Genomic DNA, 27,235 nt, shown 5'->3' with positions numbered 1-27,235 from the left:
CTATACCTATCTTACCTATGTATGGAAGAACCGCTGGTAGCCAAGGTGGCAGCAAGAATCCTAGCAGCTGTCACCTGACGTATCCGTAGTAGTCAGCAATTTCCATTTCTTTGTCCCTCTGGGTGAAAAATTGCAGCTTCCCCGAAGAGGTGTATCTGGCAGCATTCTCCCGTTGTTGTTGAGCCCGCCTCTTCATGGCCTCTCGCTCTGGCCTCTGCTCTTGTTCGATGGGCTTTGACATGACTGGCTCAGGCACGTTGGGTTCCCTCCATGGAACTCGTTGCTTGCTGAAGTCTTGGAGTAGAAGTTGGGTTTGGAGCTTGGGTGGGGACTGGCGCTTAGTCACAGCAGGGGGAACAGGCTCGCGCTGGAGAGAAGCGCCAGATGAAGTTTTGTAGGGTGCAGGCCTAGGAGCAGCAGGCTGAGGGACACGAGGCTGGGTATGGTTGGTCCAAGCCGGTTGGGTTGGGTTGGCCACAGTTGGCTGAGCTGGTTTGGCGGGACCTGGCAAAGAGGCAGGAGCTGGCTGGGATGAATTGACTGCAGCAGGTTGAGCTGAGTCAGTAGAACCAGGCTGGGCACGGTAAGCCACAGCAGGCCGATGTGAGGCCAGAGACTGTGGCCTCCGAGGAGCGGGTCGAGCTTGAGGCTTGTCCCAGGCAGAAAAAGGCAGAGGTATCAACTTGACCTTCCCAGGAGGAGGCCGCTCACACTGGGATGGAGATGGACACTCTGTTTCAGCACTGCTGTCTGGTTTCTGGGCTTGGACTTGCGTTTTCTCAGGCCTCTTACCCTCACGTGGGGTATGCCGCCGTGGCTGGATCGCTGGGGGTGGCTGGGGGTCTTTGGGGTTGCTTGAATTTCCCAAGAGCCGACAGGAAGAGAGCCCAGTTTTCGTCTCATTCTTCTTCCCCAGCGCATGAAGAACCTTCACAGACTCCAGCATGCGCACGCCAAGGGAGGTTCGAGGCTTTTGAAAGCTCTCTTGGCGAAGCTCAGTTTGGTGTTCCTTTCGCTTCGTGTTGGGGATTGCTGGCTTGTCTTCTGCCTTGACTTTGTTCCCTGACTGCTTGTTCTCTTCAGCCTTGTTTCTTCCTCTGGTCCTTTTGGTCTTTTCCTGCCCATGGCTCTCAGTTTTGCTGATCTTTCCGGATGCAGCTTTCTGAGGTTTGCCTTGAGAGTGCTTGGCCGTGTTCGCAGGAGCCCTGTCACTGACTGCAGCAGTGCATATAACCGCTTCTCCCCCTAACAGGCACTCTGGATCCTTTGGCTGGATTTTGGCCTTGGGAGCACCACCGATAGGCTCAGAGGCTTTCTGTTTGTTCTTCCTGGGTTGATCAGAGGGAACCTTTACGACACTTGGCTTTTCCTGCACCTGATTCACCTTAATGGCTCTGGTGTCTTCAGCTTTGATCACGTTGGGACCTTGGGATCGATCAAGATCTTTCCAAGAATTAAAGAGCTGGGGAAGGTGAATATCCTCCGCCAGTGTAGTAATGTCTGCAAGACCACTGCTAGGTTCAGTCCCATTTTCAAGTGTCCCTAGGTCCTGACGACTCAGGCTGTTCTCTCCCAGATCAGCATTTTCAGAACCAGGCTGCTCCTCTTGGCTGAGGGGATCGGTGCAGGCCAGCGGCTGGGGAATATCAGGGATTCCTAAAGGGAGTAGTGGAGGATCTTGGTTTTCTATTGGGATCTGGTAGGCCTCCAGAGGCTTTGACAGCTTGGTTTTGATATCCTCCACGTTCTTACTCTCTGTTTGTCCCTGGCTTGGAGCTGGAGGCAGGGCCAGGAGACGCCTGGCACTCTGGACTGGAGCTGTCACTGAAATGTCCCCAAGTTCAGATGGTGGGTTACTCTCAAGTATGTGACTGTTTCTGCTACTGCAGGACTTGGGGAGTTCTTGAGTTTGTGTCACACAAAACGTCTGGCTTGGAGGTTGCAATCCCAGGGAATTTTTCATCACCAGGGAAGGCTCCATCACTACAAAGGGATCAAGGGAGAAGTCAGTCCCTGGTAAATGAGATGCTCCCCCTAAACACCAACACAGCAGTCGTGTACCTTTCAAGGGGTTCAGGGGCAAGATGGGCAAGGCATTTCTACTAACTCTTCTTAAGGATCATGGACAGTGCCCTATGCTACGAGGTAAGCGGTGACTGTTGTAATGCTTAACTGGTGATCATTTCATGTCACTGATCCTTGGCTCTCTTTGTATCTCATAGGACTGTTGTAAGTCCAATACAAAATGAGTCTTCTTTTTAAACAACTGAAATGTTTTACAAAGCCTAGCATTCTCATATAGAGTCCTTTCAATTCTCCCCACTTTCCCGAGAGGCTAAGAACACTTCACACCATGAACTAGGAGAGGGGGTAGAGCCCTTTCTGATGAAATACAGAAACAAAGACAGAGTCTTAGCCTGCTTGCTCTCTGGACAGGATCTCGGACCACAAGGTCTTAAATCCTGGTATAAATGACGGAAGTGAGGACACTTCAACTGGCACTCTCATAACAAGAGTTCTGAGACACCTTCCAAAGAGACTGTAGCAGTAGACGAGGGAAGGGAGTGCTACAGTGTGGTAGTACAGGGGGAATGCTCGGCTACAGCAGTGAAAAATGTGGTACCTATTGGTGTGCTCTCGGGGTTCTTGTACATGTAGCATAGATGACCTTTACAGTGTCCCTGCCACCTTCCCACCTGCATTAGGTGTTCTTTTTGTTTTTTTGTTTTTTTTAATTTACGTTTATTTATTGATTGATTGTTTGAACTTATTTATTCTACGTATTTATTTTTTTGGCTGCACAGGGTCTTCATTGCTGTGCACGGGCTTTCTCTAGTTGCGGCTAGCGGGGTCTACTCTTGGTTGCGGTGTGCGGGCTTCTCTTGTTGCGGAGCATGCGCTCTAGGCGCGTGGGCTTCGGTAGTTGCGGCTCACGGGCTCTAGAATGCAGGCTCAGTCGTTGTGGCACATGGGCTTAGTTGCTCCACGGCATGTGGGATCTTCCCAGACCAGGGCTCGAACCAGTGTCCGCCGCATTGCATTGGCAGGCGGATTCTTAACCACGGCGCCACCAGGGAAGCCCTAGGTGTTCTTATATAGAGTCTAAAAACAGAGGGCACTGAGCGAAGGTAGTGGTTACTAAAGGCTCAGGATCTAAATTCTACCTGTCTCTACACCCCTTCCCAGCTGTCGATTTGACCCCATTTGTGAATGCCGACCTCATTCTTCAACTTTCTCTGCCGTTTGTATACTCACCTTGAAAACTTGTTTCTGTGATGCGTTGAGCAGACACAGGGTGGCAGATTGCAGAGGTGGAAGCTGGTGGTCGGATATTTGTGGGCTGAATCTCCTTCAGTCCCATTCCCATTTCTGGTTGCGCAGAGGCCCTACTTCCTGTGTATGACACGGAGCCATAGGATTGCGGGCAGGAGCCAAGTTCTCCATACAGTGAAGACCCCAGTGTGCCTTGGTTATAGTAATATACCTGGCTTCCTTCCTGGTAGGGAAGTGACAGGCGGCTATGCCCCTGATTTGGAATCTGAGATGGTGCTCCCTGAGCAAGCCTGGCAGAAAGTGATGGATATAGAGGGACCATGTTATTGGCGTCTGAAGTTTTATCATCCTGGGCTGCCATAAACATGGAGGAAGCAGCTGGGTGCCGGTCAGTGAGTGCCAGAGTAAAGTCTCCGAGTGAAGAGGAATTCTTTTCAGTGCTTCCTGTGATGTCCCACTCAAGAACACCTGGATAGGAAGGAGCTGAAGTGGAGATCTGGCTGTGGTCAGTAACTCCAGATAACATAGTCGTGCTGGAATGTTGGTAAAGGTAGGCACTACCCATGAGTGTCTGGAAAGAGGTACCGGTAGCCGATGCCGAACTGACGGCAGGGGCAGAGACTCTGGAGAAGTTGCAGACACTTCGTGTTAGGGAAGTTGCATTGCTCACCACAGGAAGAGAATGCTGCAGAGAATTTAGAGTTCCAAGTAGAGATGGATTTTGGAAATTTTCTGTAAGAACAAGAGGGTCATGAAAAACTCAGGGAGGTTGAGAAATTCTCACTACGTTTGAGGAACAGCATTATCTTAAGGTTCTTGCTCTCAGGACACCTCTACTATCGACCCTTCCTGAGAAACCCAAAATCAGACAGTTAATGATGGCTGTAAGGACTGAGCAGTTTTCCACTCTTCTGTATTAACTGCCTGTGCTCCCATCTTGGGCACAGATGGGCAGAAGAGCCAAGTGGTATGGTTCAGACATTGTTCTCTAGGCTGGAAGCAACCTTCTCCCTGCCCTGTCTTTCCCTTCAGCCTGCACTCGTATTGACTTCTATGCTATTTCCTAGACTGGAAGCATTTTAGAACTAGGAGGCCCTTAGAGAACTTTCTCTTTTTTCAGTCTCATTTCACGAGTAAGGAAACTGAGGCTCAGAGAGGTCGGGTTGACTTGTTCAGGTTCTCTCATTATGTTAGTGTCATTACCAGGTTTCAGAACCTAAGTATCCTGACTTCCTTGCCAGGACTCCACTCTGAGCATGATAGTGCCAGAAAGCAGGAGAAATAGAACTTATAATATAAGCATTTTTTTTGTCCATTAGAAAACAGTACGGCCATTACCATTGTCATCTTCAGTGTCTCCCTTTGCTTGTGCAGTTCCCACGCTATTACCTAGAGTTGACGTATAGCTCAGTCCAACTGGTGAACTGAAAGAGTCATGTTTGCCCTCTTCAAGCCTGGTTTCTCATCCTACCTCAAAATGATTACCCGAAAGTGGATTTCTTAAGTGCTTTTGGAAAGAGAAAAGTTATCTGATTACTTCAGATTACTCATCTATAAAGTGGTTATAACACCACCACCAATAATAATAGCAGTAATAATTAATAGATGAATAAGCTGATCTATTGCGTATGATTTATATGGAGGAAGATACAATAAGTTCTAGAAAGACAAAGAAAAATCATGAAAAACATGTTACGTAACGAAAAAGAAATCCATAGATATTAATGAAAACTGGGGTATGTGGGCAAGTATCAAAGCCTAATGAATTTACTAACAAATGACATTCTGTACCATACATGCAATATTATGAAAGTGAATTTTGCCCACTCTATTTTAGTGAATACTATTAACCAAAAAACACGATGGAGGTGATAGAGGTGAATGAATTCCTAGCCAATGCATACAGACAGAGACGATAAATCAGTAAAAAATGCACAACAAGCAACAGAATGCAACAAATGTGAATGTATAGGTAGCCACAACATATATAGACAAGTATTTCAATGAAAACCGGTACAAAGCAGACAGCAAAATAGTAAGTGTAAAAGAGTTTCATTATTGTGCTCATTCATATTTTTACCCAGCAAGTAACAGGTATTAAGCCTAGGAGAAATATATCTGTCCATGAATATAACTCATATAATAAGCAGAAAGGAAGCTTAAAAAGTATCAAGAAGGTTTTTGTATTTATCCTAGAACTTAGAATCATCTTCCACATCCAAGAAGATGACATCCCAAGACCTCAAAAAACCATCATCCCTAGAATCCAATTAAAAAAGATTTTCAAATGTAAGAAAATCCAAAGGACTCCACAACATTGTTTTAGATAAATGTGGATGTTTGTGTTTTCTTTTTTTCTTTTGCCGCGCCGCGTGGCCCTGGCCGTGAAAGCACCGAGTCCTAAGCGCTGGACCGCCAGGGAATTCCCTAAATGGGGAATTAGAGATGTGGGGCTTGACTTTTTCTTTTTCTTCTCCGGTAGCTAAGATCTACAAGCGAACGATGGCTGTTGATCAATGTGCTCTCTGTGTTAGGAAGGAAATAACTGTAAAAATTGAAAAGCAACCTTGCCTTAGAAGCTACATATCACACAAAGGAAATAGTCCTTCTGATTCAATGTAGAAGATATCATTTAAAATGTTTAATTGGTCAAATGTCTACCTAGTTTAAAAATTAGAAAGAATAGAACACTGAAAAGCAGCCCCCTAGATAACCACTTTGGTTTCTGGTTTCTAGGAAGCATCATTTCTAAAACGTACTTCTAAAATGTTTCTATTCCAAACTGTCAAGTGCCAGCTGTATTCAGAGAGGCAATAAAAGAAAGAAAACGGAGTATGACTTTTCTGATAGGCTGCCTTTCCTGGTGATCCCCTGTTCTGGCCTTACTTTCCTTCTTAGTCTGTTAATGTAAGGATTTGCTACCATCAGCTTTGTTTTGCCCTGCTCTGAGCAGATTTCCCTCTGTGCTGTTTCTGCTTTAATTTAAAATCTTTGGCTCCCGTCAACATTCCATGGCAAACTGCCTCTTTCTTGAGAGCTCCTCTATGCTTTCCCTCTTCATTCTTATATTTTTTTCCCATCTCTTGGTTCCTGTTGGCCTGTGCTAATGAAAACAATCCTAAACTTGCTTACGTTTGACTCTGTGCCTCCCTATATAGCCCAGTACTCTCCATCCTCTCTCCCTATTCTCTCTTTTCAACTAGTCGAAATACTAGTGGAGGGAGACCATTGGAGATGAAACATCTTGGTATATATCGCTAGTTTTCTGTGTCACCTGGCTTTTCTATGTTTCTGTTGAAACACTCTTTTGAGAAGTCTCTGATTTCATTTTCTACATGGGTATCCTTTAAGGCTCAATATTGGAAAAGAAGGGGATCAGAGTGATCAACCCAATGTGGTATCCTAACGTAACAGATAAGGAAAGCAGCAGGCTTTGTGAGGCAGTCAGTGATTTGTCCAAAGTCACACAGACAGTAAACGTCAAAGTCAAAACTGAAATTAGGTCTCCAGACTTGTAGTTCAATACTTTCCCTCATTATTCCACGCTATTTTGAATCTCCTCCTCAATTTAGGGGCACAAGAAATCGAACGCAAAACTTTCCAAAGTTTCTTTTCTTACCTGACATGGTCAGAGAAGAGGAGACATCAACTGCAGGTACAAGGGATGAGGAGACAACACTAGAGGATGTCTGAGTGGCTGCAGCTGAACGGCGCACGTGTCCAGTACAAAGGTCACTGGTTACTGGTCCAAACGGCTCCACGGAAACCCCAAGACCTCTACCAAGTGGTAGTAGGTTTGGTAGGAGAGTGATGTCACAAAGCAGGCAGTTGAAAGGTATGAGCTAGCCAATAGGGAGGTCCGATCCCCAACAGGAGGGCGGGCTTGGGTGAAGAGAGCGTAGGAGAGCTAAAACAACCCCTCAATTTCTGAGCTCTGGGGAGGAAATCCTAGAAGACAGATTTACCTCCCCCAGGCTCTTCCATTAGGGAAATCATTGCAACATTTCTTACAGACGTTCATTAATATAATTAACTAACAGTTACTTATATTCTACAGAGTATTCTATTTTATGTATCATATACTTAGAGCTATATAGATCTTATTTAACTAGTATCCTTAGGAAGGAAAGAGCCATGTAGTTTGAACTATTACAGTTGTAACTTGGTTAAAGAGCAGGGTGAAGTTTGTTGAGTGTACCCTGTGGAGAATGTTGTGGTCCAAGGCTCTTCTCTTTTAGTTTCTTCTCCTTGACTCCTACCTTCCTTGGGCTGGGCTAGGCTGGGGGCCAGGTTGGACTTGCGACTTAACATTTCTCTTCCGCTTTCTTTTTTTTTTTTTTTTTTCTTCCATTATGGGCATTGCTTCTAGGACAAGCCTTGATCTTGCATTGGATGTTCCTTCCTGTCAACTTCCAGCAGCAGGAGTCTTCTTTTCAGTGCTTGATGCTTCACGAAATAGACTCTGCCCATTGGCAGCAAATACCAGAGAGCCAGGAGACAGAGCTGGTTGCAGACCTTTCCTCTTCCAGCCTTTGGTTGCAATTGTTTTGCCCATGATTTGCTAGCTCTAGTTCCTTGGGCCACACAGGTATCCTGCCATCCAGCTCTTTTTATATGTGAGAGACATTCTGAACACTGTCCCTCTTTCTTTGCACAGAAGTATATACAGTGTGGCAGTTACCGTAATCTCCTCCCCCTTGCAAACAGCCCCTCTAGAATCTCGGACCTCTAGGACTCTCTGTCTTGCATGCTTGGGTGCAAGGCCAAGCACAATGAAGAGGAGAATAATTAGAGAAAGAGGAGGACATTGGTGGAGAACTGGGAGCAGGTAAGGTGAAAGGGCACCGGAGAAAAGAGATGCATGTAGGTTTTTTGGTTTCTGTGGGAAACAAGTTGACACACTTGGGCCTCATTTTGTATTAACAGAACAGAGAGTTGTAGATATAAGTAGCTAGATCGTGCAGCAACTGCCATGAAGTCTGTACACTGAAGAGAACAGTCTCACATCTAGTTTTCATTTTGTTTTATGTCATATTACCTTATTTATAGCATTCACTGGTATGTTTGTAGAACGCAGATGTTTTCAAATGCTCTGGTTTTGTCTACATGGTTATTTCCTTGTCCTATTTGTAAGGAATCCAACATTGTAAGACATATTGCATGTTTTTCTCTTGACGATTGTTTACCTTGAAGCGTCATGAGCTAACTTGAGCTGTTGGATTTTGTGGAGAAACTTTAAAAAGGGTCTGTGAAAAAGGCATTGTGGTGAGTCGCATTATGCACCCGAGCGTAAGGAGCAGATATCTGCCACCAGCCCAGCTTGGCCTGGATTGCCTCTGTGTTAGTTCCCCTGGTTAGTGCTTTTCTCCCTAACCACTCTTGTGACTGTGATAATGTGAGTTAAGGGCTGAGTTGCTAGTGATTTATGTGTGAGGTAGGCTGGTTTGAGGGAGGAAATCTATGGACCTAGTCATTTTCCTTGGTGGTAAGCTTTCAGGGGTGCAAAGATCGATCTTCCTGGGGACTTTTCTGGTACCAGGAAGATATCGCATAGATGGGACCTCCAAAGACACACATTTAATTTTTAGGCCTGTTGTTCCTATTATGGGATGTGAGTTTCTTCACTGATGGGGATGCTGCTTATCTGAGAAGAAACTGTGAAAGGTGGTGTAGTATAGAGGTGTGGCTTAAGCTTTTAAGTTTTCTTCAAGGTTTTTCCCCTAAGCTTCATACTTCAGACGGCCTACTTACATGAGACTAGTATGTGATGTCAGGCTAACAACTTCCTAAATACCTGCAAGCCAGATCAGTGTCTCTTTTCTCTATATTCCCATGGAAATCAAGGGTCCCGCCGAATTTTCCATCGAAACAGTTGATTTGTGCTGTCTCTAGGAATTCTACAGGGCGTACCGTTGCTTCCTAACCGGTGTCATTTGGGAGATCGATCCCCCTCTGTACGTTCAAATGATTAATTTTGAGACTCTGCTCATGTGTGCAGTAAACCCTTTAATTCCCTAAGACCTTCCTTTCCTCCATCTCATACCCCATGAAGCCCGCTTCAGTTTATCTCCTGAATTTCTTTGGAATCTGTCAGCTCTCCCTCAACATCCTAATACTGAACTTGCCTGTCTGTTGCGATTAGGTCCTAACTAGTGTCCATATATCTTGTTTCCCTCCAATCCATTCTTCACACAAGAAAGCTTCAAAGCAAGTTGGAACATTGCTCATAAACATCGCTCACAAACATTGTTTTGAGAATAGAAAACACACTGGTGGCCTTTAAGACTCTGCGTGCTCTAGAATCCTCTCTGCTTCTCTAGCCCCATCTTGTGCCACGTTTGCCCTCACTTTCTATGCTTCAGATACACTGAATTAACCTTAGTTCTCACTCATCTGACAGAAGTCAGTTGAGAAATTATTTTTCACTGTGATTCCTAGCATTAAGGAATTTGATGATCAGGTTTTGTATGAGGACTAAAACTAAACTGGGAAGTGGAAGAATTGCGTTTCAACTGTTTCAGTCAACACGCATGTATTAATGATACCTAAGTATTGAACACCGGGCTAGGTTTCATGAGGGATACAGAAGTTCTGGCCATCTCTGGTTTTGGGTATCCCTTATTTGTTGAGACCTTTGCGTTGTTTGGTTGCCTTTTGTCTGTTTTCCAGATGGGAAAACAGGAACAAGGGAAGTATAGGTTATTACTAGGTGGGGTTGAACAAGTGGAGCAGCAAACTGCAAAGCAGAAAGAAGAGGGACGTACTATAGAGGGATGTGATTTCCATTTTCAAGGCGCCTGCGTCCTGTGCAGGGAGACAGCCTAACATAAAATGTGCCTAACAAAAGATCTATTGACTTCTTACTAAAAATCTCCAGTTCATATAACCCAGGGGTTTATACCTTCTCCTTTAAAAGTTCTATTCCTGGGACTTCCCTGGTGGTCCAGTGGTGAAGACTCTGCGCTTCCAATGCAGCAGGCGTGGGTTCAATCCCTGGTTGGGGAGCTAAGATCCCACATGCTGCGCAGCCAAAGAAATTTTTTTCAAAAGTTATACTCCTGTGTTGTTGAATTTAGTGGTTTAGATTTTGTTTGAATGTTAAGAAGATTTCAGTTTATTTACCAGGAACAAACAAAACATAATGTAAAAATAGTTTCCCAGAAACGATTTCCATCGTTCTCTTCTTCCCTTTCTCCCGCAGACTGACTGGTGTTTCATCTTGACAAGTTCTCTGAAGTTCTCTGTCATTCCATAGGAAAGCGGTCTGGCTTGGAGGTTGCAATCCCAGGGAATTTTTCATCAGCGGGGAAGTCTCCATCACTACAGAGGAATCAAGGTTGAAGTCAGTCCCGGGTAAGTGAGATGCTCCCCCTAAACACCAACACAGCAGTCGTGTACCTTTCAAGGGGTTCAGGGGCAAGATGGGCAAGGCATTTCTACTAACTCTTCTTAAGGATCATGGACAGTGTGCCCTATGCTACGAGGTAAGCGGTGACTGTTGTAATTCTTACTGGTGATCATTTCATGTCACTGATCCTTGGCTCTCTTTGTATCTCATAGGACTGTTGTAAGTCCAATACAAAATGAGTCTTCTTTTTAAAAAACTGAAATGTTTTACAAAGCCTAGCATTCTCATAGAGAGTCCTTTGAATTCTCCCCACTTTCCCGAGAGGCTAAGAACACTTCACACCATGAACTAGGAGAGGGGGTAGAGCCCTTTCTGATGAAATATAGAAACAAAGACAGAGTCTTAGCCTGCTTGCTCTCTGGACAGGATCTCGGACCACAAGGTCTTAAATCCTGGTATAAATGACGGAAGTGAGGACAGTTCAACTGGCACTCTCATAACAAGAGTTCTGAAACACCTTCCAAAGAGACTGTAGCGGTAGACGAGGGAAGGGAGTGCTACAGTGTGGTAGTACAGGGGGAATGCTCGGCTACAGCAGTGAAAAATGTGGTACCTATTGGTGTGCTCTCGGGGTTCTTGTACATGTAGCATAGATGACCTTTACAGTGTCCCTCCCACCTTCCCACCTGCATCAGGTGTTCTGTTTTTTTGTTTGTTTGTTTGTTTTTAATTTACGTTTATTGATTGATTGATTGATTGAACTTATTTATTCTACGTATTTATTTTTTTGGCTGCACTGGGTCCTCATTGCTGTGCACGGGCTTTCTCTAGTTGCGGCTAGCGGGGTCTACTCTTGGTTGCGGTGTGCGGGCTTCTCATCGCGGTGGCCTCTCTTGTTGCGGAGCATGGGCTGTAGGCGCGTGGGCTTCGGTAGTTGCGGCTCACGGGCTCTGGAATGCAGGCTCAGTCGTTGTGGCACATGCGCTTAGTTGCAGCACGGCATGTGGGATCTTCGCAGACCGGGGCTCGAAGCCGTGTCCCCTGCATTGGCAGGCGCCACCAGGGAAGCCCTAGCTGTTCTTACATAGAGTCTAAAAACAGAGAGCACTGAGAGAAGGTAGTGATTATTAAAGGCTCAGGATCTAAATTCTACCTGTCTCTACACCCCTTCCCAGCTGTCGATTTGACCCCGTTTGTGAATGCCGACCTCATTCTTCAACTTGCTCTGCCGTTTGTATACTCACCTTGAAAACTTGTTTCTGTGATGCGTTGAGCAGACACAGGGTGGCAGATTGCAGAGGTGGAAGCTGGTGGTCGGATATTTGCGGGCTGAATCTCCTTCAGTCCCATTCCCATTTCTGGTTGCGCAGAGGCCCTACTTCCTGTGTATGACGCGGAGCCATAGGATTGCGGGCAGGAGCCAAGTTCTCCATACAGTGAAGACCCCAGTGTGCCTTGGTTATAGTAATATACCTGGCTTCCTTCCTGGTAGGGAAGTGACAGGCGGCTATGCCCCTGATTTGTTCGTGGGCCTCCTGATGCAGCAGTTCCCTTGGCTCTGGCCCTGTCGTCAGCTGCCCCTAGGAGGACTCTGAGCCCTAGCTACTTCTCTGGTAGATTTGCCTATTCCCCCACTATAATCACACCTGAATAAGGCAACTCAAACCTTTCAGAGATGTGTCGTGAACCTCTTGTTTTCTGAAATACCTATCTGGTGGTTGTGAGACTTAAGGCCAACCTCCCCGAGAGACTTTGTTTCTATTTCTCCTAGTAAACCTAGACTCATCTCCTGTCACCTTCAACTCTACTCCAATTGTGTTCTTTCAACCCAGACCCCTGACCCTGCTTTTTACTTCTGCCATTTCATCCTCACTCCTGCTTCCTTTCCTAAATCCATACGTCTCTTTTGGCCTTCCTAGCCCTGGGCCAAGTTCCTTCCTCTTTCCTCAGTTTTTACCCCTTTCCTTCATTCTCCCATCCAACTTTCAGGCCTTCCTTTCTCACGCCCCAGTTAGCAGCATCTCAAAATTCGAAAGGTTTATTACTCATCTATTAATTCTATTCCATTTACTTATTCGGTTCTATACCTATCTTACCTATGTATGGAAGAACCGCTGGTAGCCAAGGTGGCAGCAAGAATCCTAGCAGCTGTCACCTGACGTATCCGTAGTAGTCAGCAATTTCCATTTCTTTGTCCCTCTGGGTGAAAAATTGCAGCTTCCCCGAAGAGGTGTATCTGGCAGCATTCTCCCGTTGTTGTTGAGCCCGCCTCTTCATGGCCTCTCGCTCTGGCCTCTGCTCTTGTTCGATGGGCTTTGACATGACTGGCTCAGGCACGTTGGGTTCCCTCCATGGAACTCGTTGCTTGCTGAAGTCTTGGAGTAGAAGTTGGGTTTGGAGCTTGGGTGGGGACTGGCGCTTAGTCACAGCAGGGGGAACAGGCTCGCGCTGGAGAGAAGCGCCAGATGAAGTTTTGTAGGGTGCAGGCCTAGGAGCAGCAGGCTGAGGGACACGAGGCTGGGTATGGTTGGTCCAAGCCGGTTGGGTTGGGTTGGCCACAGTTGGCTGAGCTGGTTTGGCGGGACCTGGCAAAGAGGCAGGAGCTGGCTGGGATGAATTGACTGCAGCAGGTTGAGCTGAGTCAGTAGAACCAGGCTGGGCACGGTAAGCCACAGCAGGCCGATGTGAGGCCAGAGACTGTGGCCTCCGAGGAGCGGGTCGAGCTTGAGGCTTGTCCCAGGCAGAAAAAGGCAGAGGTATCAACTTGACCTTCCCAGGAGGAGGCCGCTCACACTGGGATGGAGATGGACACTCTGTTTCAGCACTGCTGTCTGGTTTCTGGGCTTGGACTTGCGTTTTCTCAGGCCTCTTACCCTCACGTGGGGTATGCCGCCGTGGCTGGATCGCTGGGGGTGGCTGGGGGTCTTTGGGGTTGCTTGAATTTCCCAAGAGCCGACAGGAAGAGAGCCCAGTTTTCGTCTCATTCTTCTTCCCCAGCGCATGAAGAACCTTCACAGACTCCAGCATGCGCACGCCAAGGGAGGTTCGAGGCTTTTGAAAGCTCTCTTGGCGAAGCTCAGTTTGGTGTTCCTTTCGCTTCGTGTTGGGGATTGCTGGCTTGTCTTCTGCCTTGACTTTGTTCCCTGACTGCTTGTTCTCTTCAGCCTTGTTTCTTCCTCTGGTCCTTTTGGTCTTTTCCTGCCCATGGCTCTCAGTTTTGCTGATCTTTCCGGATGCAGCTTTCTGAGGTTTGCCTTGAGAGTGCTTGGCCGTGTTCGCAGGAGCCCTGTCACTGACTGCAGCAGTGCATATAACCGCTTCTCCCCCTAACAGGCACTCTGGATCCTTTGGCTGGATTTTGGCCTTGGGAGCACCACCGATAGGCTCAGAGGCTTTCTGTTTGTTCTTCCTGGGTTGATCAGAGGGAACCTTTACGACACTTGGCTTTTCCTGCACCTGATTCACCTTAATGGCTCTGGTGTCTTCAGCTTTGATCACGTTGGGACCTTGGGATCGATCAAGATCTTTCCAAGAATTAAAGAGCTGGGGAAGGTGAATATCCTCCGCCAGTGTAGTAATGTCTGCAAGACCACTGCTAGGTTCAGTCCCATTTTCAAGTGTCCCTAGGTCCTGACGACTCAGGCTGTTCTCTCCCAGATCAGCATTTTCAGAACCAGGCTGCTCCTCTTGGCTGAGGGGATCGGTGCAGGCCAGCGGCTGGGGAATATCAGGGATTCCTAAAGGGAGTAGTGGAGGATCTTGGTTTTCTATTGGGATCTGGTAGGCCTCCAGAGGCTTTGACAGCTTGGTTTTGATATCCTCCACGTTCTTACTCTCTGTTTGTCCCTGGCTTGGAGCTGGAGGCAGGGCCAGGAGACGCCTGGCACTCTGGACTGGAGCTGTCACTGAAATGTCCCCAAGTTCAGATGGTGGGTTACTCTCAAGTATGTGACTGTTTCTGCTACTGCAGGACTTGGGGAGTTCTTGAGTTTGTGTCACACAAAACGTCTGGCTTGGAGGTTGCAATCCCAGGGAATTTTTCATCACCAGGGAAGGCTCCATCACTACAAAGGGATCAAGGGAGAAGTCAGTCCCTGGTAAATGAGATGCTCCCCCTAAACACCAACACAGCAGTCGTGTACCTTTCAAGGGGTTCAGGGGCAAGATGGGCAAGGCATTTCTACTAACTCTTCTTAAGGATCATGGACAGTGCCCTATGCTACGAGGTAAGCGGTGACTGTTGTAATGCTTAACTGGTGATCATTTCATGTCACTGATCCTTGGCTCTCTTTGTATCTCATAGGACTGTTGTAAGTCCAATACAAAATGAGTCTTCTTTTTAAACAACTGAAATGTTTTACAAAGCCTAGCATTCTCATATAGAGTCCTTTCAATTCTCCCCACTTTCCCGAGAGGCTAAGAACACTTCACACCATGAACTAGGAGAGGGGGTAGAGCCCTTTCTGATGAAATACAGAAACAAAGACAGAGTCTTAGCCTGCTTGCTCTCTGGACAGGATCTCGGACCACAAGGTCTTAAATCCTGGTATAAATGACGGAAGTGAGGACACTTCAACTGGCACTCTCATAACAAGAGTTCTGAGACACCTTCCAAAGAGACTGTAGCAGTAGACGAGGGAAGGGAGTGCTACAGTGTGGTAGTACAGGGGGAATGCTCGGCTACAGCAGTGAAAAATGTGGTACCTATTGGTGTGCTCTCGGGGTTCTTGTACATGTAGCATAGATGACCTTTACAGTGTCCCTGCCACCTTCCCACCTGCATTAGGTGTTCTTTTTGTTTTTTTGTTTTTTTTAATTTACGTTTATTTATTGATTGATTGTTTGAACTTATTTATTCTACGTATTTATTTTTTTGGCTGCACAGGGTCTTCATTGCTGTGCACGGGCTTTCTCTAGTTGCGGCTAGCGGGGTCTACTCTTGGTTGCGGTGTGCGGGCTTCTCTTGTTGCGGAGCATGCGCTCTAGGCGCGTGGGCTTCGGTAGTTGCGGCTCACGGGCTCTAGAATGCAGGCTCAGTCGTTGTGGCACATGGGCTTAGTTGCTCCACGGCATGTGGGATCTTCCCAGACCAGGGCTCGAACCAGTGTCCGCCGCATTGCATTGGCAGGCGGATTCTTAACCACGGCGCCACCAGGGAAGCCCTAGGTGTTCTTATATAGAGTCTAAAAACAGAGGGCACTGAGCGAAGGTAGTGGTTACTAAAGGCTCAGGATCTAAATTCTACCTGTCTCTACACCCCTTCCCAGCTGTCGATTTGACCCCATTTGTGAATGCCGACCTCATTCTTCAACTTTCTCTGCCGTTTGTATACTCACCTTGAAAACTTGTTTCTGTGATGCGTTGAGCAGACACAGGGTGGCAGATTGCAGAGGTGGAAGCTGGTGGTCGGATATTTGTGGGCTGAATCTCCTTCAGTCCCATTCCCATTTCTGGTTGCGCAGAGGCCCTACTTCCTGTGTATGACACGGAGCCATAGGATTGCGGGCAGGAGCCAAGTTCTCCATACAGTGAAGACCCCAGTGTGCCTTGGTTATAGTAATATACCTGGCTTCCTTCCTGGTAGGGAAGTGACAGGCGGCTATGCCCCTGATTTGGAATCTGAGATGGTGCTCCCTGAGCAAGCCTGGCAGAAAGTGATGGATATAGAGGGACCATGTTATTGGCGTCTGAAGTTTTATCATCCTGGGCTGCCATAAACATGGAGGAAGCAGCTGGGTGCCGGTCAGTGAGTGCCAGAGTAAAGTCTCCGAGTGAAGAGGAATTCTTTTCAGTGCTTCCTGTGATGTCCCACTCAAGAACACCTGGATAGGAAGGAGCTGAAGTGGAGATCTGGCTGTGGTCAGTAACTCCAGATAACATAGTCGTGCTGGAATGTTGGTAAAGGTAGGCACTACCCATGAGTGTCTGGAAAGAGGTACCGGTAGCCGATGCCGAACTGACGGCAGGGGCAGAGACTCTGGAGAAGTTGCAGACACTTCGTGTTAGGGAAGTTGCATTGCTCACCACAGGAAGAGAATGCTGCAGAGAATTTAGAGTTCCAAGTAGAGATGGATTTTGGAAATTTTCTGTAAGAACAAGAGGGTCATGAAAAACTCAGGGAGGTTGAGAAATTCTCACTACGTTTGAGGAACAGCATTATCTTAAGGTTCTTGCTCTCAGGACACCTCTACTATCGACCCTTCCTGAGAAACCCAAAATCAGACAGTTAATGATGGCTGTAAGGACTGAGCAGTTTTCCACTCTTCTGTATTAACTGCCTGTGCTCCCATCTTGGGCACAGATGGGCAGAAGAGCCAAGTGGTATGGTTCAGACATTGTTCTCTAGGCTGGAAGCAACCTTCTCCCTGCCCTGTCTTTCCCTTCAGCCTGCACTCGTATTGACTTCTATGCTATTTCCTAGACTGGAAGCATTTTAGAACTAGGAGGCCCTTAGAGAACTTTCTCTTTTTTCAGTCTCATTTCACGAGTAAGGAAACTGAGGCTCAGAGAGGTCGGGTTGACTTGTTCAGGTTCTCTCATTATGTTAGTGTCATTACCAGGTTTCAGAACCTAAGTATCCTGACTTCCTTGCCAGGACTCCACTCTGAGCATGATAGTGCCAGAAAGCAGGAGAAATAGAACTTATAATATAAGCATTTTTTTTGTCCATTAGAAAACAGTACGGCCATTACCATTGTCATCTTCAGTGTCTCCCTTTGCTTGTGCAGTTCCCACGCTATTACCTAGAGTTGACGTATAGCTCAGTCCAACTGGTGAACTGAAAGAGTCATGTTTGCCCTCTTCAAGCCTGGTTTCTCATCCTACCTCAAAATGATTACCCGAAAGTGGATTTCTTAAGTGCTTTTGGAAAGAGAAAAGTTATCTGATTACTTCAGATTACTCATCTATAAAGTGGTTATAACACCACCACCAATAATAATAGCAGTAATAATTAATAGATGAATAAGCTGATCTATTGCGTATGATTTATATGGAGGAAGATACAATAAGTTCTAGAAAGACAAAGAAAAATCATGAAAAACATGTTACGTAACGAAAAAGAAATCCATAGATATTAATGAAAACTGGGGTATGTGGGCAAGTATCAAAGCCTAATGAATTTACTAACAAATGACATTCTGTACCATACATGCAATATTATGAAAGTGAATTTTGCCCACTCTATTTTAGTGAATACTATTAACCAAAAAACACGATGGAGGTGATAGAGGTGAATGAATTCCTAGCCAATGCATACAGACAGAGACGATAAATCAGTAAAAAATGCACAACAAGCAACAGAATGCAACAAATGTGAATGTATAGGTAGCCACAACATATATAGACAAGTATTTCAATGAAAACCGGTACAAAGCAGACAGCAAAATAGTAAGTGTAAAAGAGTTTCATTATTGTGCTCATTCATATTTTTACCCAGCAAGTAACAGGTATTAAGCCTAGGAGAAATATATCTGTCCATGAATATAACTCATATAATAAGCAGAAAGGAAGCTTAAAAAGTATCAAGAAGGTTTTTGTATTTATCCTAGAACTTAGAATCATCTTCCACATCCAAGAAGATGACATCCCAAGACCTCAAAAAACCATCATCCCTAGAATCCAATTAAAAAAGATTTTCAAATGTAAGAAAATCCAAAGGACTCCACAATATTGTTTTAGCTAAATGTGGATGTTTGTGTTTTCTTTTTTTCTTTTGCCGCGCCGCGTGGCCCTGGCCGTCAAAGCACCGAGTCCTAAAGCGCTGGACCGCCAGGGAATTCCCTAAATGGGGAATTAGAGATGTGGGGCTTGACTTTTTCTTTTTCTTCTCCGGTAGCTAAGATCTACAAGCGAACGATGGCTGTTGATCAATGTGCTCTCTGTGTTAGGAAGGAAATAACTGTAAAAATGAAAAGCAACCTTGCCTTAGAAGCTACATATCACACAAAGGAAATAGTCCTTCTGATTCAATGTAGAAGATATCATTTAAAATGTTTAATTGGTCAAATGTCTACCTAGTTTAAAAATTAGAAAGAATAGAACACTGAAAAGCAGCCCCCTAGATAACCACTTTGGTTTCTGGTTTCTAGGAAGCATCATTTCTAAAACGTACTTCTAAAATGTTTCTATTCCAAACTGTCAAGTGCCAGCTGTATTCAGAGAGGCAATAAAAGAAAGAAAACGGAGTATGACTTTTCTGATAGGCTGCCTTTCCTGGTGATCCCCTGTTCTGGCCTTACTTTCCTTCTTAGTCTGTTAATGTAAGGATTTGCTACCATCAGCTTTGTTTTGCCCTGCTCTGAGCAGATTTCCCTCTGTGCTGTTTCTGCTTTAATTTAAAATCTTTGGCTCCCGTCAACATTCCATGGCAAACTGCCTCTTTCTTGAGAGCTCCTCTATGCTTTCCCTCTTCATTCTTATATTTTTTTCCCATCTCTTGGTTCCTGTTGGCCTGTGCTAATGAAAACAATCCTAAACTTGCTTACGTTTGACTCTGTGCCTCCCTATATAGCCCAGTACTCTCCATCCTCTCTCCCTATTCTCTCTTTTCAACTAGTCGAAATACTAGTGGAGGGAGACCATTGGAGATGAAACATCTTGGTATATATCGCTAGTTTTCTGTGTCACCTGGCTTTTCTATGTTTCTGTTGAAACACTCTTTTGAGAAGTCTCTGATTTCATTTTCTACATGGGTACCCTTTAAGGCTCAATATTGGAAAAGAAGGGGATCAGAGTGATCAACCCAATGTGGTATCCTAACGTGACAGATAAGGAAAGCAGCAGGCTTTGTGAGGCAGTCAGTGATTTGTCCAAAGTCACACAGACAGTAAACGTCAAAGTCAAAACTGAAATTAGGTCTCCAGACTTGTAGTTCAATACTTTCCCTCATTATTCCACGCTATTTTGAATCTCCTCCTCAATTTAGGGGCACAAGAAATCGAACGCAAAACTTTCCAAAGTTTCTTTTCTTACCTGACATGGTCAGAGAAGAGGAGACATCAACTGCAGGTACAAGGGATGAGGAGACAACACTAGAGGATGTCTGAGTGGCTGCAGCTGAACGGCGCACGTGTCCAGTACAAAGGTCACTGGTTACTGGTCCAAACGGCTCCACGGAAACCCCAAGACCTCTACCAAGTGGTAGTAGGTTTGGTAGGAGAGTGATGTCACAAAGCAGGCAGTTGAAAGGTATGAGCTAGCCAATAGGGAGGTCCGATCCCCAACAGGAGGGCGGGCTTGGGTGAAGAGAGCGTAGGAGAGCTAAAACAACCCCTCAATTTCTGAGCTCTGGGGAGGAAATCCTAGAAGACAGATTTACCTCCCCCAGGCTCTTCCATTAGGGAAATCATTGCAACATTTCTTACAGACGTTCATTAATATAATTAACTAACAGTTACTTATATTCTACAGAGTATTCTATTTTATGTATCATATACTTAGAGCTATATAGATCTTATTTAACTAGTATCCTTAGGAAGGAAAGAGCCATGTAGTTTGAACTATTACAGTTGTAACTTGGTTAAAGAGCAGGGTGAAGTTTGTTGAGTGTACCCTGTGGAGAATGTTGTGGTCCAAGGCTCTTCTCTTTTAGTTTCTTCTCCTTGACTCCTACCTTCCTTGGGCTGGGCTAGGCTGGGGGCCAGGTTGGACTTGCGACTTAACATTTCTCTTCCGCTTTCTTTTTTTTTTTTTTTTTTCTTCCATTATGGGCATTGCTTCTAGGACAAGCCTTGATCTTGCATTGGATGTTCCTTCCTGTCAACTTCCAGCAGCAGGAGTCTTCTTTTCAGTGCTTGATGCTTCACGAAATAGACTCTGCCCATTGGCAGCAAATACCAGAGAGCTAGGAGACAGAGCTGGTTGCAGACCTTTCTTCTTCCAGCCTTTGGTTGCAATTGTTTTGCCCATGATTTGCTAGCTCTAGTTCCTTGGGCCACACAGGTATCCTGCCATCCAGCTCTTTTTATATGTGAGAGACATTCTGAACACTGTCCCTCTTTCTTTGCACAGAAGTATATACAGTGTGGCAGTTACCGTAATCTCCTCCCCCTTGCAAACAGCCCCTCTAGAATCTCGGACCTCTAGGACTCTCTGTCTTGCATGCTTGGGTGCAAGGCCAAGCACAATGAAGAGGAGAATAATTAGAGAAAGAGGAGGACATTGGTGGAGAACTGGGAGCAGGTAAGGTGAAAGGGCACCGGAGAAAAGAGATGCATGTAGGTTTTTTGGTTTCTGTGGGAAACAAGTTGACACACTTGGGCCTCATTTTGTATTAACAGAACAGAGAGTTGTAGATATAAGTAGCTAGATCGTGCAGCAACTGCCATGAAGTCTGTACACTGAAGAGAACAGTCTCACATCTAGTTTTCATTTTGTTTTATGTCATATTACCTTATTTATAGCATTCACTGGTATGTTTGTAGAACGCAGATGTTTTCAAATGCTCTGGTTTTGTCTACATGGTTATTTCCTTGTCCTATTTGTAAGGAATCCAACATTGTAAGACATATTGCATGTTTTTCTCTTGACGATTGTTTACCTTGAAGCGTCATGAACTAACTTGAGCTGTTGGATTTTGTGGAGAAACTTTAAAAAGGGTCTGTGAAAAAGGCATTGTGGTGAGTCGCATTATGCACCCGAGCGTAAGGAGCAGATATCTGCCACCAGCCCAGCTTGGCCTGGATTGCCTCTGTGTTAGTTCCCCTGGTTAGTGCTTTTCTCCCTAACCACTCTTGTGACTGTGATAATGTGAGTTAAGGGCTGAGTTGCTAGTGATTTATGTGTGAGGTAGGCTGGTTTGAGGGAGGAAATCTATGGACCTAGTCATTTTCCTTGGTGGTAAGCTTTCAGGGGTGCAAAGATCGATCTTCCTGGGGACTTTTCTGGTACCAGGAAGATATCGCATAGATGGGACCTCCAAAGACACACATTTTATTTTTAGGCCTGTTGTTCCTATTATGGGATGTGAGTTTCTTCACTGATGGGGATGCTGCTTATCTGAGAAGAAACTGTGAAAGGTGGTGTAGTATAGAGGTGTGGCTTAAGCTTTTAAGTTTTCTTCAAGGTTTTTCCCCTAAGCTTCATACTTCAGACGGCCTACTTACATGAGACTAGTATGTGATGTCAGGCTAACAACTTCCTAAATACCTGCAAGCCAGATCAGTGTCTCTTTTCTCTATATTCCCATGGAAATCAAGGGTCCCGCCGAATTTTCCATCGAAACAGTTGATTTGTGCTGTCTCTAGGAATTCTACAGGGCGTACCGTTGCTTCCTAACCGGTGTCATTTGGGAGATCGATCCCCCTCTGTACGTTCAAATGATTAATTTTGAGACTCTGCTCATGTGTGCAGTAAACCCTTTAATTCCCTAAGACCTTCCTTTCCTCCATCTCATACCCCATGAAGCCCGCTTCAGTTTATCTCCTGAATTTCTTTGGAATCTGTCAGCTCTCCCTCAACATCCTAATACTGAACTTGCCTGTCTGTTGCGATTAGGTCCTAACTAGTGTCCATATATCTTGTTTCCCTCCAATCCATTCTTCACACAAGAAAGCTTCAAAGCAAGTTGGAACATTGCTCATAAACATCGCTCACAAACATTGTTTTGAGAATAGAAAACACACTGGTGGCCTTTAAGACTCTGCGTGCTCTAGAATCCTCTCTGCTTCTCTAGCCCCATCTTGTGCCACGTTTGCCCTCACTTTCTATGCTTCAGATACACTGAATTAACCTTAGTTCTCACTCATCTGACAGAAGTCAGTTGAGAAATTATTTTTCACTGTGATTCCTAGCATTAAGGAATTTGATGATCAGGTTTTGTATGAGGACTAAAACTAAACTGGGAAGTGGAAGAATTGCGTTTCAACTGTTTCAGTCAACACGCATGTATTAATGATACCTAAGTATTGAACACCGGGCTAGGTTTCATGAGGGATACAGAAGTTCTGGCCATCTCTGGTTTTGGGTATCCCTTATTTGTTGAGACCTTTGCGTTGTTTGGTTGCCTTTTGTCTGTTTTCCAGATGGGAAAACAGGAACAAGGGAAGTATAGGTTATTACTAGGTGGGGTTGAACAAGTGGAGCAGCAAACTGCAAAGCAGAAAGAAGAGGGACGTACTATAGAGGGATGTGATTTCCATTTTCAAGGCGCCTGCGTCCTGTGCAGGGAGACAGCCTAACATAAAATGTGCCTAACAAAAGATCTATTGACTTCTTACTAAAAATCTCCAGTTCATATAACCCAGGGGTTTATACCTTCTCCTTTAAAAGTTCTATTCCTGGGACTTCCCTGGTGGTCCAGTGGTGAAGACTCTGCGCTTCCAATGCAGCAGGCGTAGGTTCAGTCCCTGGTTGGGGAGCTAAGATCCCACATGCTGCGCAGCCAAAGAAATTTTTTTCAAAAGTTATACTCCTGTGTTGTTGAATTTAGTGGTTTAGATTTTGTTTGAATGTTAAGAAGATTTCAGTTTATTTACCAGGAACAAACAAAACATAATGTAAAAATAGTTTCCCAGAAACGATTTCCATCGTTCTCTTCTTCCCTTTCTCCCGCAGACTGACTGGTGTTTCATCTTGACAAGTTCTCTGAAGTTCTCTGTCATTCCATAGGAAAGCGGTCTGGCTTGGAGGTTGCAATCCCAGGGAATTTTTCATCAGCGGGGAAGTCTCCATCACTACAGAGGAATCAAGGTTGAAGTCAGTCCCGGGTAAGTGAGATGCTCCCCCTAAACACCAACACAGCAGTCGTGTACCTTTCAAGGGGTTCAGGGGCAAGATGGGCAAGGCATTTCTACTAACTCTTCTTAAGGATCATGGACAGTGTGCCCTATGCTACGAGGTAAGCGGTGACTGTTGTAATTCTTACTGGTGATCATTTCATGTCACTGATCCTTGGCTCTCTTTGTATCTCATAGGACTGTTGTTAAGTCCAATACAAAATGAGTCTTCTTTTTAAAAAACTGAAATGTTTTACAAAGCCTAGCATTCTCATAGAGAGTCCTTTGAATTCTCCCCACTTTCCCGAGAGGCTAAGAACACTTCACACCATGAACTAGGAGAGGGGGTAGAGCCCTTTCTGATGAAATATAGAAACAAAGACAGAGTCTTAGCCTGCTTGCTCTCTGGACAGGATCTCGGACCACAAGGTCTTAAATCCTGGTATAAATGACGGAAGTGAGGACAGTTCAACTGGCACTCTCATAACAAGAGTTCTGAAACACCTTCCAAAGAGACTGTAGCAGTAGACGAGGGAAGGGAGTGCTACAGTGTGGTAGTACAGGGGGAATGCTCGGCTACAGCAGTGAAAAATGTGGTACCTATTGGTGTGCTCTCGGGGTTCTTGTACATGTAGCATAGATGACCTTTACAGTGTCCCTCCCACCTTCCCACCTGCATTAGGTGTTCTGTTTTTTTGTTTGTTTGTTTGTTTTTAATTTACGTTTATTGATTGATTGATTGATTGAACTTATTTATTCTACGTATTTATTTTTTTGGCTGCACTGGGTCCTCATTGGTGTGCACGGGCTTTCTCTAGTTGCGGCTAGCGGGGTCTACTCTTGGTTGCGGTGTGCGGGCTTCTCATCGCGGTGGCCTCTCTTGTTGCGGAGCATGGGCTGTAGGCGCGTGGGCTTCGGTAGTTGCGGCTCACGGGCTCTGGAATGCAGGCTCAGTCGTTGTGGCACATGCGCTTAGTTGCTGCACGGCATGTGGGATCTTCGCAGACCGGGGCTCGAAGCCGTGTCCCCTGCATTGGCAGGCGCCACCAGGGAAGCCCTAGCTGTTCTTACATAGAGTCTAAAAACAGAGAGCACTGAGAGAAGGTAGTGGTTATTAAAGGCTCAGGATCTAAATTCTACCTGTCTCTACACCCCTTCCCAGCTGTCGATTTGACCCCGTTTGTGAATGCCGACCTCATTCTTCAACTTGCTCTGCCGTTTGTATACTCACCTTGAAAACTTGTTTCTGTGATGCGTTGAGCAGACACAGGGTGGCAGATTGCAGAGGTGGAAGCTGGTGGTCGGATATTTGCGGGCTGAATCTCCTTCAGTCCCATTCCCATTTCTGGTTGCGCAGAGGCCCTACTTCCTGTGTATGACGCGGAGCCATAGGATTGCGGGCAGGAGCCAAGTTCTCCATACAGTGAAGACCCCAGTGTGCCTTGGTTATAGTAATATACCTGGCTTCCTTCCTGGTAGGGAAGTGACAGGCGGCTATGCCCCTGATTTGTTCGTGGGCCTCCTGATGCAGCAGTTCCCTTGGCTCTGGCCCTGTCGTCAGCTGCCCCTAGGAGGACTCTGAGCCCTAGCCACTTCTCTGGTAGATTTGCCTATTCCCCCACTATAATCACACCTGAATAAGGCAACTCAAACCTTTCAGAGATGTGTCGTGAACCTCTTGTTTTCTGAAATACCTATCTGGTGGTTGTGAGACTTAAGGCCAACCTCCCCGAGAGACTTTGTTTCTATTTCTCCTAGTAAACCTAGACTCATCTCCTGTCACCTTCAACTCTACTCCAATTGTGTTCTTTCAACCCAGACCCCTGACCCTGCTTTTTACTTCTGCCATTTCATCCTCACTCCTGCTTCCTTTCCTAAATCCATACGTCTCTTTTGGCCTTCCTAGCCCTGGGCCAAGTTCCTTCCTCTTTCCTCAGTTTTTACCCCTTTCCTTCATTCTCCCATCCAACTTTCAGGCCTTCCTTTCTCACGCCCCAGTTAGCAGCATCTCAAAATTCGAAAGGTTTATTACTCATCTATTAATTCTATTCCATTTACTTATTCGGTTCTATACCTATCTTACCTATGTATGGAAGAACCGCTGGTAGCCAAGGTGGCAGCAAGAATCCTAGCAGCTGTCACCTGACGTATCCGTAGTAGTCAGCAATTTCCATTTCTTTGTCCCTCTGGGTGAAAAATTGCAGCTTCCCCGAAGAGGTGTATCTGGCAGCATTCTCCCGTTGTTGTTGAGCCCGCCTCTTCATGGCCTCTCGCTCTGGCCTCTGCTCTTGTTCGATGGGCTTTGACATGACTGGCTCAGGCACGTTGGGTTCCCTCCATGGAACTCGTTGCTTGCTGAAGTCTTGGAGTAGAAGTTGGGTTTGGAGCTTGGGTGGGGACTGGCGCTTAGTCACAGCAGGGGGAACAGGCTCGCGCTGGAGAGAAGCGCCAGATGAAGTTTTGTAGGGTGCAGGCCTAGGAGCAGCAGGCTGAGGGACACGAGGCTGGGTATGGTTGGTCCAAGCCGGTTGGGTTGGGTTGGCCACAGTTGGCTGAGCTGGTTTGGCGGGACCTGGCAAAGAGGCAGGAGCTGGCTGGGATGAATTGACTGCAGCAGGTTGAGCTGAGTCAGTAGAACCAGGCTGGGCACGGTAAGCCACAGCAGGCCGATGTGAGGCCAGAGACTGTGGCCTCCGAGGAGCGGGTCGAGCTTGAGGCTTGTCCCAGGCAGAAAAAGGCAGAGGTATCAACTTGACCTTCCCAGGAGGAGGCCGCTCACACTGGGATGGAGATGGACACTCTGTTTCAGCACTGCTGTCTGGTTTCTGGGCTTGGACTTGCGTTTTCTCAGGCCTCTTACCCTCACGTGGGGTATGCCGCCGTGGCTGGATCGCTGGGGGTGGCTGGGGGTCTTTGGGGTTGCTTGAATTTCCCAAGAGCCGACAGGAAGAGAGCCCAGTTTTCGTCTCATTCTTCTTCCCCAGCGCATGAAGAACCTTCACAGACTCCAGCATGCGCACGCCAAGGGAGGTTCGAGGCTTTTGAAAGCTCTCTTGGCGAAGCTCAGTTTGGTGTTCCTTTCGCTTCGTGTTGGGGATTGCTGGCTTGTCTTCTGCCTTGACTTTGTTCCCTGACTGCTTGTTCTCTTCAGCCTTGTTTCTTCCTCTGGTCCTTTTGGTCTTTTCCTGCCCATGGCTCTCAGTTTTGCTGATCTTTCCGGATGCAGCTTTCTGAGGTTTGCCTTGAGAGTGCTTGGCCGTGTTCGCAGGAGCCCTGTCACTGACTGCAGCAGTGCATATAACCGCTTCTCCCCCTAACAGGCACTCTGGATCCTTTGGCTGGATTTTGGCCTTGGGAGCACCACCGATAGGCTCAGAGGCTTTCTGTTTGTTCTTCCTGGGTTGATCAGAGGGAACCTTTACGACACTTGGCTTTTCCTGCACCTGATTCACCTTAATGGCTCTGGTGTCTTCAGCTTTGATCACGTTGGGACCTTGGGATCGATCAAGATCTTTCCAAGAATTAAAGAGCTGGGGAAGGTGAATATCCTCCGCCAGTGTAGTAATGTCTGCAAGACCACTGCTAGGTTCAGTCCCATTTTCAAGTGTCCCTAGGTCCTGACGACTCAGGCTGTTCTCTCCCAGATCAGCATTTTCAGAACCAGGCTGCTCCTCTTGGCTGAGGGGATCGGTGCAGGCCAGCGGCTGGGGAATATCAGGGATTCCCAAAGGGAGTAGTGGAGGATCTTGGTTTTCTATTGGGATCTGGTAGGCCTCCAGAGGCTTTGACAGCTTGGTTTTGATATCCTCCACGTTCTTACTCTCTGTTTGTCCCTGGCTTGGAGCTGGAGGCAGGGCCAGGAGACGCCTGGCACTCTGGACTGGAGCTGTCACTGAAA

At 46.2% G+C, this 27,235-nt stretch overlaps 1 protein-coding gene across 1 annotated transcript in view; it reads right to left on the bottom strand.

The window, feature by feature from the left end:
• The window catches only part of LOC309654020 (uncharacterized protein), a gene marked incomplete at both ends in the record, with an annotated part of 45,049 nt that extends 25,334 nt beyond the window's left edge, over positions 1-19,715 (bottom strand). The window contains 6 exons of the mRNA XM_082478688.1: positions 80-1,975; positions 3,314-4,005; positions 6,893-7,028; positions 12,782-14,677; positions 16,016-16,707; positions 19,595-19,715. Coding sequence (XP_082334814.1) covers positions 80-1,975; positions 3,314-4,005; positions 6,893-7,028; positions 12,782-14,677; positions 16,016-16,707; positions 19,595-19,715 — 5,433 coding nt within the window. The remainder of the gene's footprint in view (positions 1-79; positions 1,976-3,313; positions 4,006-6,892; positions 7,029-12,781; positions 14,678-16,015; positions 16,708-19,594) is intronic.
• Between the last annotated feature and the right edge of the window lie 7,520 nt (positions 19,716-27,235).

The sequence above is a fragment of the Balaenoptera physalus genome (assembly GCF_965194825.1).
Source record: "Balaenoptera physalus genome assembly, contig: HAP1_SCAFFOLD_1709, whole genome shotgun sequence".
Classification (NCBI taxonomy): Eukaryota; Metazoa; Chordata; class Mammalia; order Artiodactyla; family Balaenopteridae; genus Balaenoptera; species Balaenoptera physalus.
Note: the sequence above shows the minus strand (reverse complement) of the source record. Positions and strands in the feature narration are given on the sequence as shown.